This window comes from Berghia stephanieae, chromosome 1, assembly GCF_034508935.2.
Source record: "Berghia stephanieae isolate SIO BIC M18660-M18661 chromosome 1, UCSD_Bste_1.3, whole genome shotgun sequence".
NCBI lineage: Eukaryota > Metazoa > Mollusca > Gastropoda > Nudibranchia > Aeolidiidae > Berghia > Berghia stephanieae.
The window spans coordinates 105555377-105569953 of NC_088360.1; the positions used below are offsets into that span (position 1 = coordinate 105555377).

The following is a 14577-nucleotide window of genomic DNA, read 5'->3' on the forward strand; positions in this document are numbered from 1 at the left end:
CTGTGTGTGTGTGTGAGGGAGAGAGAGAGAGAGAGAGAGAGAGAGAGAGAGAGAGAGAGAGAGAGAGAGAGAGAGAGAGAGAGAGAGGAGGGTTGGGCATTGATATTGAAATAGCAATTACAACTGAGAGCATTATCACAGGCGGATTCAAGCAACCTCTTGTGTGCATGTGTGTGTGTGTGTGTGTGTGTGTGAGAGAGAGAGAGAGAGAGAGAGAGAGAGAGAGAGAGAGAAAGGGAGAAGTGGAATAAAGGTAAACAGAGAGAGAGAGAGAGAGAGAGAGAGAGAGAGAGAGAGAGAGAAAGAGAGAGAGAGAGAGAACATTGAAGATTGAAATGTTAAATTATTATTACTGTTAAGGACATTATCACAGTTGGATTCAAGCAACCTCTGTGTGTGACAGAGAGAGAGAGAGAGAGGGGGGGAGGGAGATAGAGAGAGAGAGAGAGAGAGAGAGATGGAATAGAGGTAAACAGAGAGAGAGAGAGAGAAAAAAAAAGAGAGAGAGAGAGAACATTGAAGATTGAAATGTTAAATTATTATTACTGTTAAGGACATTATCACAGTTGGATTCAAGCAACCTCTGTGTGTGACAGACAGAGAGAGAGAGAGAGATGGGTTGAGGGAGATAGAGAGAGATGGAATAGAGATAGAGAGAGGGCCTTGACAATTGAAATGTTAAATTAATATTACTAAGAACTTTATCAGTTGGATTCAAGCCACTTCCTGTGTATGTGTGTGTTTGTGTGTGTGTGTGTGCGTTTGTGTAAGTGTGTGTGTGTGTTTGTTTGTGTTTGTGTGTGAGAGAGAGAAAGAGGGGGGGGGGAGTGAGAGTGAGGGAGATAGATAGAGAGAGAAAGAGAGAGGTTGAATAGAGCTAGTTAGACAGAGAGCATTGTAGATTGAAATGTGAAATTATTATTACTAAGAACATTATCAAAGTTGGATTCAAGCAACATGTCGAGAGAGAGAGAGAGAGAGAGAGAGAGAGAGAGAGAGAGACAGAGAGAGAGAGAGAGAGAGAGACAGAGAGATGGGGAGAGAGAGAGAGAGAGAGAGAGAGATGCGGGGTGGACATTAAACATTAAAATGTTGATAACTACTAAGAAAAGTATCAAATGTCGAATTCAAGCAATCTCTTTCATCTACCTACAAAACCAGATGTGCGCATGTGTGGTTCCCCGGAGCCACGACGCCTTGACAATCGACCGAGTCAAAGAATACTGCCGTTATCAGCTTGGAGGTAAGAATCCACAATTTTCATATTTCAAGTACTTTTTGTCCCTTGACTTCGCGAAGTCCCAGGTTTGAGAGTTTTTGCCAAGATGAGGGTCATTTTAATCGATCGATATTTGAAGGACGAGTTTTCACGCCAAAATCTTTAATCAGTGTTATTCCATCGTTTGACTACATTGTACTTATACCGTGCTTTTAACCAGCTCAAAATTAATAAATATAATATTATAATCAATTATTGACCGGTCACGTCCACGAACAGGGTTTACGTCAGTGTGCCGTTATATTCTGGATAAAATGTAATCCATTTGGTTTGTTGGCTCACTGGGCCGGAGTCAACCAGGGCCTGCTTTCATGAACGCGGACTAGCGCTTAGTCTCTGACTATAGTCAAGGACTCGAAAAAATCGGATTTCAAATGAGCTGACCAAACAAGTCCCAGAGTAAAATCATGGCACCTTCGGACTAAGTTTGGCCAAGTTTTAGTCATTTGCTGAGGCCAGACTTCAAGTTTAGTATAAGACTAGTTACTAGGATAAACATCGTGGCGTCGAAAAGATAGCATCTATTTTTATATTGAGCTGAGCATGAGAGAGATTCGATTCGGAAGGAAAATACGTCGGTTACGAATGACAGAGGCAAAAGGTGTCCAGTACAGATCGTCGAAATTACACATTGTTTGTGAGTAAAAACTAAAATAATCCCGAATCTTATCGGCTCGCGAATTGCGAGTGAACGGAGACTCAAGGGCGAAGGGTTCCCTTCAAAGCACAACCAAAACAATAAAAAAAAAAAACGATTAGAACGTATAGTGGAGACAAAAGTTATTTTGCTGGCATTGTAACTGACTGAAATAATGTGTTTCATCAGAACACACTTTCTGTTTTGTTTCTTTGTTTTGGGTTTGGAGGGGGGGGGGGGGGCTAGTTCAATTTGTTTGAGTTTCAATAAAACTTTCATTGGTCTAGATATAAAATTGACAGTCGACCAAGGTCATCATTGTAGTCTGATCAGTCGACAGTCAATATCACGTGAATTGATTCATCATGGCAAAAGTAAGTTTAAATATGAAACGGAACGAAATATTATCTATACCAGATGTGTTGCTAATTTCCTCTTTGGAAACCTTTTGCGTTGAAAAGTATGAAGACTGGTATCTTACCTGCCACCGTGTACTAGAGAGCGTGATGTTACTAGCACAAAATAGCCAAGTTAGTCACCGTCCTTACAACGCCCACTTCAAAGAAAGGGCTTAGCTAGTCGGAGACTAGAAAACGTTCATGAAATCCAATTACTTTTAGTCACTTGGTCCGCTTATTAGGCTTAAGACTAGCAAGTCATTTACTAGACTAGTAAATTATAAAATCTAGTCCGCTTACATGAAATTGGGCCAGAAAGTGTATTTTCATGAATCACATTATTTCAGTCAGTTACAATGCCAGCAGAATATAACTTTTCTCTCCACTGTCCTTTCTAATCATTTTTTGTTGTTGTTGCTCTCTGACGCAAACCCTTTAACATTCGTAACCGACGTATTTTCCTTCCCTCAGAGAGATGATTTACAAGGAAAAAATATCATCTCCCAAAACAATAACTATGCATTTGACTGTTTCCCTCCCAGCAAAAGATTCCGGCCCGGGCCAGGACAAAACCAAGTAATCTCATTCCAAGACAAAGACAGAAAGCGAATTGGAAAACAGCTATAAGGGGGTATAAGACACAGTAGTGCCACCCCATTATGGGAGACCAGGAAACCCAACACAGATATTTGGGTTTCAGAAATAGAAGATAGATATATTTAAATGGCATATTGGTATATTATCATGTGAAGTGCGCCTCGTAGTTTTCCGTTTTAAAAACCACAGGCTATGAACAGCTATGTGATCTTGTGGTTTGACACTCACCTTCGGATCAGAAGGTTCTGAATTCGAGTCACGTTCTGAGCAGCTCATTGTTGAGTATCTAAAAAAGGCTCTTTACTCACATTCTCTCAAAGTACTAAGGTGTAAAATAAGTACCTGGTCGTTAACAGCGTTGTCTCTGTCGGAAAAAGTCATAATATCACCTCACAGACGTCGTGTCTCGTCCTACATGGTAGGTGTTGCTGTTGGATAGGGACCCCTTGTAAAGCTCTTTGTGTTGAGCACGTTTAGTGGATATTGCGCTTTATAAGAGCTCGAGTTATTAACCATAGCAATGTTCAAATTCATATTAATAATTCTTCTCTTTTCAGGTGTGGATAACAATGATGAGGACTCCCATATGCCGAGTTACGTGCTGTTCTTTGACAATTTCCCCATGAACAAGGGACAAGTAGACAGACATCTCCTGGCCCAGATGGTCTCAGATCTCATCAATAGGAAGAAGTCACTAGAAATGGATGGTTGCTAAATGTAAATGTCGACACTATGTGGAGGCAGTACGAATTTTGGAAAGAGAGAAAGAGAGTTAGAGAGAGACAGAGAGAGAGAGAGAGAGACAGAGAGAGAGAGAGAGAAATGAGAGAGAACGTTTTGTTCTTTGACAATTTCCCCATGCATAAGGCACAAGTAGACAAATATCTCCTGGTCCAGATGGTCTCAGATCTCATCTCTAGGAGGACTCCGCTGGAAATGCCAGATTTCTAAAAGATGACACTGTTGAGGCAGTACTAATTTTGGGGGGAGAGAGAGAGAGAGAGAGAGAGAGAGAGAGAGAGAGAGAGGGGAGGGAGAGAGAGAGAGAGAGATACAAACCTGTCTATCACCACGAAAAATTCGTATAAATACGATTTTTTGTCTCCAGCTACATAACTGCATAGGTCTCTTTGACTCAATAAATCTTGCTGGAAAGGAAAGTTTAGCTTCTTAGAACCTATATTCAGGACTTTGGAGCATTTTTGGGACTATGTTGAGAGTAAATGGTTTATTTCTAAAGCTATTTAAAGTGAACTTTTCTTTTTTTCCTTGGAAACTACGATTTTTTGACATTTCAAGTAGGCAGCTCTGAAGATGCGTTGTTTATAAAATGGATGTCAAATTCAAAGGCAAGAACTTTTACCTAAAAATGTCGCCTTTCAGCCTCTACCGCTACAGTAGATATTAAGAAGAGGAATCACTGACATCATGCAAAACGTGACCTGATCATGTTTTACTACACCCCTCGGTCCTCTCTCTCTATCTCTCTCTCCCTCTCTCTCAATATCTGTCTCGTTCATCATGTTACTTGTTGCTGTTGGTCAGGGACCTTGTAAAGCGCGTTGGGCACGTTTAGTGGATATTGCGTTATATAAAAAAGCTCAAGTTGTATGTGAAAAAAGTTTCCCTTTTTTATTTTTTTTAGGGAACGTTTTTGCTTTGTTTTTTGTTAGGTTTTTATGCGTATCTCTCAATACTGCCGTACTCTTAAAAAACAAACAAACACGTATTTAAAATTTTGACCAGAAAACTCGTCCTTCAAATTATATTGATGGTCATGTTAACCCTCTCCTTGCCAACTATAGGAAAATCGTCACATTCGTTTCGATACAAATATTTTTTTTATTCAAAGTTCTTTTGCACATCATAAAATTTAAAGAAAATGAACAGTGTGTTGTATCTAGAGCATGTTTTGTTAAAGAAATTATGTATCGCAAGAATGTTACTGCTATTATTATGTCTGAGTGATAAAAATTCTATGTTTGTGTTAGTTGGGTGTGAGGTTTTGGGGAAAATCCTGAAAATGGCTGGGAAGGAGAGAGTTAATCGATCGTTATGATGTGAAGGACGTACGAGTTTTCTGGCCAAAATTTTGTAATACGCATTTTTTCTTTGTACAACAGCATAACTTACGTTCTTGATTTGTTTTGTTTAGTTTTGAACGTGTTAATTGTTAAAATAAAACAAAGAGTAATCAAATAACTTTTGTTTGTTTTTAAGGGTTTTACGGCGCTTGCAAAACATTTCGGTCATATCAACGCAAGTAAAAAGGAAGAAAAATTGGATAGTAAAAACATTCTAGATGGTTCAAATAGGGAACAGATGAAGATTCCAAGAGCACACTATCAGTGTATTTATTTTGACATCACCTAAATGTCTCACCCAGACACCAGCACAAGATCCCGCTGAGAGGAATACACTCAAATGCTTACATTTTACATTCAAAATAACAAATATAACAACACATAAAGGAGAGATGATTTACAAGGAAAAATATCATCTCCCCAAACAATGACTATTCATTTGACTGTTTCCCTCCAGTCAAGCACTACGGACAGCCAGGGTAAAACCAAGTAATCTCATTCCAAGACAAAGACAGAAAGCAAGTTGGAGAACAGATAATATAGGGGGATGGAAGACACAGTAAGTGCCACCCTACCCATTATGTTTTTGTTTTTGTTTTTAAGGGTTTTACGGCGCTTGCAACACATTTAGGTTATATCAGCGCCAGTAAAAAGGAAGAAAATTGGATAGTAGAAAGTTCTAGAATTACAAGTAAAGCAGCCAAGAGAAGGTAAGACAAAGGGGAACTGGGAGCACATAGGGATCAGATGTAGATTCCAAGAGCATACCACCAATGTACTTAGTTTGAGACCACCTATAAGTCTCATCCGGACATAAGCACAAAATCCAACAAAGAGGAATACACTCAAATGCTTACATTTTACATTCAAAATAACAAATATAACAACACATAAAGGAGAGATGATTTACAAGGAAAAATATCATCTCCCCAAACAATGACTATTCATTTGACTGTTTCCCTCCCAGTCAAGCACTACGGACAGCCAGGGTAAAACCAAGTAATCTCATTCCAAGAGAAAGACAGAAAGCAAGTTGGAGAACAGATAATATAGGGGGATGGAAGACACAGTAAGTGCCACCCTGCCCACTTGGGGAGGCCAGGAATCCCCCCCCCCCCCCCCTAAGCCCTCACCAGGGAAATGTCCATGCATCGTACATTTTTTAAAAAATGACGCCCTTCCACTACAGCATCATTAGATCCCGTCGCCTATGCATTCCATGAAGGAATATAGATAATCCATCAAACAGAATGTCTCCTGATGTCAACAGGAATCACATATGTTGTCCAAGCGACCAAATTGGGGTTAATAATCTTGCCCAATGAAAAAACAAAAACGAAAGTGCATGAAACGGGGCTCGACCTCAAGACCTTCCGGATCACAGTGCAATGCCTAAACCACTCGGTCACTTGGCCCCCCAAGGAAATTGTTTGTTTTGTTTGTTTTTAAGGGTTTGCTTGCAACACATTTAGGTTATATCAGCGCCAGTAAAAAGGAAGAAAATTGGATAGTAAAAAGTTCTAGAACTACAATTGAAGCATCCAAGGGAAAGTAAGACATAGGGGAACTGGGAACAAATAAGGATCAGATGTAGATTCCAAGAGCATATCACCAATGTACTTAGTTTGAGATCACCTATAAGTCTCATCCGGACACAAGAACAAAATCCAACAAAGAGGAACACACTCAAATGCTTACATTATACATTAAAAAATAACAAATATAGTAATAATACATAACAGAGAGATGATTTACAAGGAAAAAAATATCTTCTCCCAAAACAATAATTATGCATTTGACTGCTTCCCTCCCAGCTAGGACTCCGGCGAGGGCCAGGAAAAAAGTAATCTCATTCCAAGACAAAGACTGAAAGCATGTTGGAAAACAGATATAAGGGGATAGAAAACACAGTGTGTACCTCCCTGCCCGCTATGGGAGGTCAGGATCCCCACCCAGCCCAAGGAAATTAATGTCCATTCATCGTACATAATAAATAATAAATAATAAAGCGAAAACATATGTTTGGGTGAAAGACTGGACTTGTATTATTAATCTACAGAATGGCACACGTACACAATCACCTTTAACTGACTTGTTATTTATCAAGTTGTATTAAATCTAAATTGACAGTCTTATATGAACGTGCACTTATTTGCAGGTCTAATAACCAAAATTGTTATGGGCTCAATTGTTGGAATGGAAATACTCAAATTATATATTATTATATTTATCCTCTTGGTGCTTCAGTTACACATAAGACGGAGGAAAATATTCTCATAACCGACGTAACATAATTTACCTTAATAACAATATGAAAACAAGCCCATTTATTGCTTTTGGTTATCAGACCTGCGAATATGTATACCTGGTCTTATATCCATTCTTTTAACACCAAAAGAAAAATAATAATAATCTCTCAATTATGTACAATATAGTTGATTTTCACCTTTAAAAACAAGAAAAAAAAATGTCTTATTCACAGCAATAACAATGGATAAAAACATGATGATGATATGAACAAATAGGGGGAGGGGGGGGGGGGGGGGGGGGGGGTAGAGTGGGAGTATACAAATGCAACAGATGAGATTTTATGTTTATTTATTTATCTATGTATTTATCTATTTATTCATTCATTCATTTTAATGAGATCAACAAATCAACATTATTCATCAAGTCAATTAGACCGCGCTCTAAAAATAGCTAACCTGCTCTCAATATAGAAAATAAAACAAAAAATAAAATAACGTAAGACATAAAAATGCCCATGATAAAATATAGTATTTGAAATGAGTGAAATTGTTGGATTTAAAAGACAATTTAAAAAGAAATAAAATCCATAACTTTTGAAAGTTAAAATGCCCAATATCGGATTATAATTTACCCCAGTTTCAAAATAGAAATCAGCGATGATGATGATGATGATGATGACGATGGTGATAGGATAAACAAATCAACATCATTCGTCTAGCTATTTTGACCATGCTCTAAAATAATGATTGATTTTGACTTTAAGGGTTTTACGGCGCTTGCAACACATTTAGGTCATATCAGCGCCAGTAAAAAAAAGGAAGAAAATGGGATAGTAAAAAGTTATAGAATTGCAATTAAAGCACCAAGAGAAAGTAAGACAAATGGGAACTGGGAACAAATAGGGATCAGATGTAGATTCCAAGAGCATACCACCCATGTACTTAGTCTGAAATCATCTATAAGTCTCATCCGGACACAAGCACACAATCCAACAAAGAGGAATACACTCAAATGCTTACATTATACATTCAAAAATAACAAATATAACAATACATAACGGAGAGATGATTTACAAGGAAAAAAATATCATCTCCCAAAACAATAACTATGCATTTGACTGTTCCCCTCCCTACAGCCTATAGGAACAACTTTCAAAACGAGAAAAAAAAAAAAAAAATGCCAAGACCACTTTTCAAAATAACTGATGTAAATTTTTTTCATGAAAAAAAAAACAACAAAATAAACTTGAATCACAGATTTGCATGCAGGCAGATATTTTTTGTCTTCATTCTTGCTGAAAGAATTTGATCAACATGAAAAATGGGGGGAAAAAAACAAAAAACAAAATTGTATGATATAATAACGACTACAGAGGTTTAGAGCACAAATGAATTATGAAATTGAAGGTATAAATCAGTACAAAAAAAAAAAAAAAAAAAAAAGAAAAGAGAGATCAAGTATTGGTTTGATTATACAAGTTGTCTCCCTGCTCTCTCTCTTCCGAAAACTCCTCTTCATTATTGAATCTATTGTCCATATCGTCAAACCTCAAATCACAAGAATCAACATCCAAAAATCGGTTATCCGTATTATCTACTGACCCTACTACCAAAACTTCTCTTTCTTCATCGTCTTCATCTTCATCCGCATCCTCATCGTCGTCGTCTGCATTCCCATCTCTTGTTATCGTGTAATGCTCGTCGTAATCCTCGAAATTATCGTCGTAGAAATTGTCACTGTCCGAATGCCCTTCGTGATCCGAGTTGTCGTTGTTGTTCAACTCTTCATCACTGGGGATGTAGCCATTAGCAAACACTTGACCTAAGCTTTCTCTGGAACCATTCGAAGACTGACCTGCCGGTGTTAGTCGATTCTCCCCATCCGTCGTATTATTCCTGGCAGATTGGAAAAACCTGTTAAAGGAATCAATCTCTCTCATGGCCGATGCAAGTTCCCTAACAGATTGCTCCATCTCATTGACGGTATAAGTAGCCGATGTCCCTCTTGACTGATTGGAACGAGCAGATGCTGTACCTTGATTATTTTCCCTTTCAATATTTTCTGATTCGTTACTATTTTCTGCAGACGAAATATTATTCGGAGTCGAGTCCAAATTTCTTCCCAAAGGTTCTAACAAACTTGAATTTGCTGCACTACCGCTCATGTTTAATTCCCTGAGTAAGCTGTCTAAACTATAAACCATCTCGGATGCTCTTTCATTTTCAGATTCGGATCTCTGATTACTGTCCATGACAGTACCACTAGTGGTGGTGGTGGTGGTGGTGGCGGTGGTGGGGGTGGGGGTGGTGTTACTCGCTGAAAGGTTTCTCGGTGGTAGAATTGTTTGAATGTCCATGGACGGGATGCCTCTTCGAATAGCGTTGGTGCGCTCCAAGCGAGACCTTAAATAGTTTGATGAGTCACGAGGCTGAGAGCTTCTTTGCCACCGAGGAGTGTTCGCATGACCGTCCAGGGATGGGAGAAGACGACTAGCTGGCCGTGGTGAGAAAGTATTGGGCAACAGAGGTACAACATTGAAGGAGGGAGAGGGCTGATCAGACGTGGGCTGTTGTGACGTTGCAGAGACATTCCTCTGATCCTGAGAGGACCCTGATAAGGCCTCTTCAAGAGAGGTTTCATCTTGACTCATGATGAGGATGTTGTTGATTGTGTCATCGTAGTTGTGTTCCATTTCTGAAGATTCTGAATGCTCCTCATCTTCATCATCATCCTGGAAATAGGAATAATTTGTGCTAAATAAAATATTCATTAAAATAAATAAATAATATAAAAATTAAAGAAGAAAAAAAGAATTCTGATTCCACATGGCTTGTCTAAAGCAACTTTATATCAAAAAAGTAACTTCATTATTTTTTTTCTTTAGCTAAATAGAGGAGAATCCGCAATTCTTGGGGAGAAATAAAGGATATTATTACTGGCAGGCACTCAACAGCTGTTTAACTTATTGTGGAAATAACACAGATCAAGACTAATCTTTTGAGCCATCAATGATCAAAATCTGTCCAATCCGAATATGCGTGCAAATGAATTTGATAATACGGCGGCCAGAAAGCGATTCCAAACATCAATAAATCATGAATTACAAATCATGACTTTTTGCATTAGCATATTTTAGTCAACATTCCCATATTATCATATTTTAGATCTCAAAGTGTATTAAAATACAAGAAATCATACTGGTTGGCCTATCTGTATTTCTCCTAAGGCTTTTTGTCCAATTAACTCATTTCAAAAAAATGTATTAAAAATGAGCATGTACATAGATTAGTTTTATTCAACTATTAACATGTAAAAACTAAATAGATTATCTTTGATACTACGTCTATATATATATATATATATATATATATATATATATATATATATATATATAATTTGTATCAGAAAAATGTAATAAATAAATAGGCATGGGGTAAAAGTAACCCGGGTAAACTATGGATATTGTGCGTCTATGTGGTCTTGTGGTATGACACTCGCTTTCAGATCTGAAGGTCCTGGTTCGAGCCTCACTCGGTGAATAGTTGAGTCCTTGGAGAAGGCTCTTTATGCACATTCTATCACCATACTCAGGTGTAAAATGAGTATCACGCCGTTAACAGCGTTGTCTCTATCCGAATAAAAATGTAATTTCGCTTAACAGGCGTCATGTCCCATCCTAAATATAAAATGTTGCTGTTGGCAAGGGATCCATTGTAAAGCGCTTTGAGCACATTTAGTGGATACATAAAAGCTCATTTTTTAATAGTCGGTGTTAGGGTTGAATGAGTTAAGATCTACTTTACTCCTTACCTGCACCCGGTCTTCATCTTCCACCCATTCTCCGAGTTCTATGGCAATCCGCCTGTATCGAGACTCTCTCAACACTCCCTTAGCCCGTAAAGTTTTGGGGTGGTCAGGGCCCATTATCTCCTCACTCAGCTTGGCCCATTTTTTGAAATACTGATACGATCTTTTGTAATCCTGAAGACAAAAAAAAAAAATCCACAGATCTCAATGAATAAATTTATATGGAGGAATGATTGATTGGGCAATATGTGTAAAATGAAATGAAAATACTCCTTCAGAGCCATTAGATTAGTGGAGCCAGAGTTTATGCCGGATTGTATAGCTTAATGTCAATGTGCAAGCGTGTATGTTCGTGTATGGCTGTGTCTGTAATGTAAACGTGTTGATGTTCATACCATGAACCAAACTGAGCATTGTTTACCTCACATGAATTGCCTTTAATTTGGACAATAAAGATTATTATTATTATTATTATTATTATTATTATTATTATTATTATTATTATTATTATTATTATTATTATTATTAAAACAGTCTTCATAATTTTTTAAATAACATAGAAAAGGCAATTCATTCTTCTATATTTTGACATTTGAATCATCTCTGTATCTTATACAGTCAAAAAGTTATGCCTTTTTGAAAAAAAAAAAAACCTTGTTCTTCAAACCAGAGTTATGCCCCTTACATCAGCCATCTGAGGGTAGGGGGATATTTGAAGAGCGTCAGCCCTTTAAGGGTTAATAGTCTTATATTATAAGTAACTTTTCTTAGGTCAACAATCAACCCTTTGCATATTGCGCTCATCTGAAACTCTGTAGTCAGTGAAGAATCAAGAATTGTTCCCAAACTTTTATTTTTTTAACAGGAGTAATAAGAATACCACTCAAATTACAACAAAGATCTGAAAGCTATTAATTGTTCTAACTGCCTATGTTTTTTCTTAATCTAATATAAGTTTATTTGCATCCACACATTCAATATTTGGATAAATAATTTCACTGGATAAAAGTCTTAATTTTATATAAGTTTTATTGCTTCCACACGTTCACTGAGGAGGAAGAAGAAGAAGAAGAAGAAGAAGAAGAAGAAGAAGAAGAAGAAAAGAAGAAGAAGAAGAAGAAGAAGAAGAAGAGGAAGAGGAAGAGGAAGAAGAAGAAGAAGAAGAAGAAGAAGAAGAAGAAGAAGAAGAAGAAGAAGAGTTGGATAAATGATTTCATTGGATAAAAGCGCCAAAATGATAAAAAGAATAATGAACCATCACCTTGTTATCTTCATATAAAATGCCAATGTTTATGTACAGTCTAGAGGTCAGTATGTGTAGTTCCCCATACATTTGCATACACAACTCCATGGCTTGGTTGTACAACTGAAAAGGATTTTTTAAAAAGGATATGTTGAGATAGATATTAATTAAACAAACCTCATGGTGAAATAATATCACAAACAAGATTAAATATATATATAAATTTTTAAAAATAAAAAAATTACACCACCCGCACAACAGCCGAGATGCTGTTGCCTACCACAAAAGAACATCGATAATCCATCCAAAAAAAAAAAAAGATTGAGCTTTTATATAGCGCAATATACATTGAACATGTTCAATGCACTTTACAAAAAGGTCCCCGACCTACAGTAATGTGTAACATGTAGAACGAGACATGATGTCGGTTAGGAGATAATACTATATTTTTTTTCCCACAGAGACAACGCTGTTAACGGCCAGCTGAGAATGGGGTGAGGGAATGTGAGTAAAGAGCCTTTTCCAAGAACTCAACTATGCCCCCGAGCAAGGCTCGAACTCAGGACCTTCCGATCCGAAAGTGAGTGTCATACCACAAGACTACAGAGCTGACTACAAGGGATGTCTTCAGAAATCACCCAGAAAAGTGAGTGGAGCCGGAACTTATGTTGATAACAGCAAGAAATGAAGTGAGTAGAAAAGTGCTAGAAGACAATAGAGAATAAAAATTTTGCGGCGGCGATGGGGGCTCGAACTCGGCGACCTTACTGGTATGACAACTCCGCCTGGCCGGGGAGATCGTGACTCTACCGTATGAGCTATCCACACCGAGCCCCCATCGCCGCTGCTGTGTTGTCCAAAAAGAGAAAATTGGGGGTTAACAAATGCTGCCCAAGGAATAAAACGAAAGTGTCTAAAGCGGGGCTTGAACCCAGGACTCTCTGTTTTCCAGAAGTGTCCATAAATGAAGAAAAGTTTGAATAGTTTGAACAGCTGGGTGACAAAGAAAGAGAAGAGTAATATTAGTTTTTTGAGGTCTGTTCAGAGAGATGAGTGGCGTACCATGATCACCGATGTCTGGCACAGACCTGGTACTTGAAGAAGAAAAAGTCCATAAGTGTCCTTATTGATTTAATTATTTTTTAAATCTTTATTCATTTAATGGGGGACGAAGTGGCCGAGAGGTTAAGGCATTGCACTGTGATCCGGTTGACCTGGGTTCGAGCCCCGCTTCAGCCACTTTCGTTGTTTTCCTTGAGCAAGATTATTAACCCCCAATTTGCTCACTTGGACAACATGGGTGATTCCTGTTGACATCAGACATCTTGTTTGATGAGTTATCTATATTCCTTCGTGGAATGCCAAGGCGACGATATCTTATGATATCATGGCACAAAAGGCATAATTTATATTATTTTTATTCATTTAATTACCTTCAGCTGTTCCATACTTCCTCTCTTGGCTAAAACTCCTTTAGTCATCAGAGCTTCGGCGTAGTGACCCATATCGTTCAACTGTAACAGTAATTTTTTTAAAACAACAAATAATCAAAACATTGTTAAAATCAAATATTTCATATTTAAAAAATGAACACTTTTGATATAAAAAATAAACACTAAAATAAGATCAAAAGTACATCATGGCATAAAATATTTTTTTTAAAGTGCATCAAAACAAACTTTACCAAGGTCCCAATAGCTTAGTTGGTAGAGCACCCCCTTCACAAAGAAGGAATTGGAGATCGATCCAGCGGGTGAAGTTGAGATTTTTCTCTGATCCCCCCTAAACACCCATCAGCAATTGGGTAGCTGGGTCTCTTAGATCTGGTTGAGAGTACTTTGGAATAGAATAGTATCCTATACAAAAGGTAGCAAGCCATTGATATTGTCCATTCTACGCTATTCAAATTGGATAAAATCCAGCACCATGGACCTTAATGTCCCTTAAGGACTGTTTTATTTTTGTTTGTTTTAAACCTCAGGAATGAGAGACAATATATATATATATATATATATATATATATATATATATATATATATATATATATATATATATATATATATATATATATATATATAATATATATATAAATATATATATATATTATACATACATACATTACATACACACACACACACACACAAACACACACACTACACATAGGCATATGAATATTGACATTAAAGTTATTGATCTTTAAAAAAAAAGAAATAAAGAAAGAAAAAATAAATGAATAAATAAATAAATAAATAAATAAATAAATAAATAAATAAATAAATAAA

General features: G+C 37.2%; 2 protein-coding genes across 6 annotated transcripts in view; one reads left to right on the top strand and one right to left on the bottom strand.

Annotated features, from left to right (window-relative positions):
* LOC144962664 (putative acyl-CoA synthetase YngI) overlaps positions 1-14577 on the top strand; it is a 119224-nt gene that overhangs the window by 44662 nt on the left and 59985 nt on the right. For 2 of the 5 annotated variants that reach the window (XM_078895785.1, XM_078895783.1), the window contains exons 12-13: positions 1162-1243; positions 3469-3762. In XM_078895785.1, the coding sequence (XP_078751911.1) occupies positions 1162-1243; positions 3469-3626 (240 nt within the window). In that variant the 3' untranslated portion in view covers positions 3627-3762. Of the gene's footprint in view, positions 1-1161; positions 1244-3468; positions 5111-14577 lie in introns of those variants that run through there. The other 3 variants (XM_078895784.1, XM_078895786.1, XM_078895787.1) reach the window with 3 other exon arrangements.
* LOC144962666 (uncharacterized) overlaps positions 8594-14577 on the bottom strand; it is a 43040-nt gene continuing 37056 nt past the window's right edge. Inside the window, 4 exon segments of the mRNA XM_078895788.1 lie at positions 8594-9976; positions 11056-11226; positions 12314-12418; positions 13729-13809. Of these exon segments, the coding sequence (XP_078751914.1) occupies positions 8699-9976; positions 11056-11226; positions 12314-12418; positions 13729-13809 (1635 nt within the window). The 3' untranslated portion in view covers positions 8594-8698.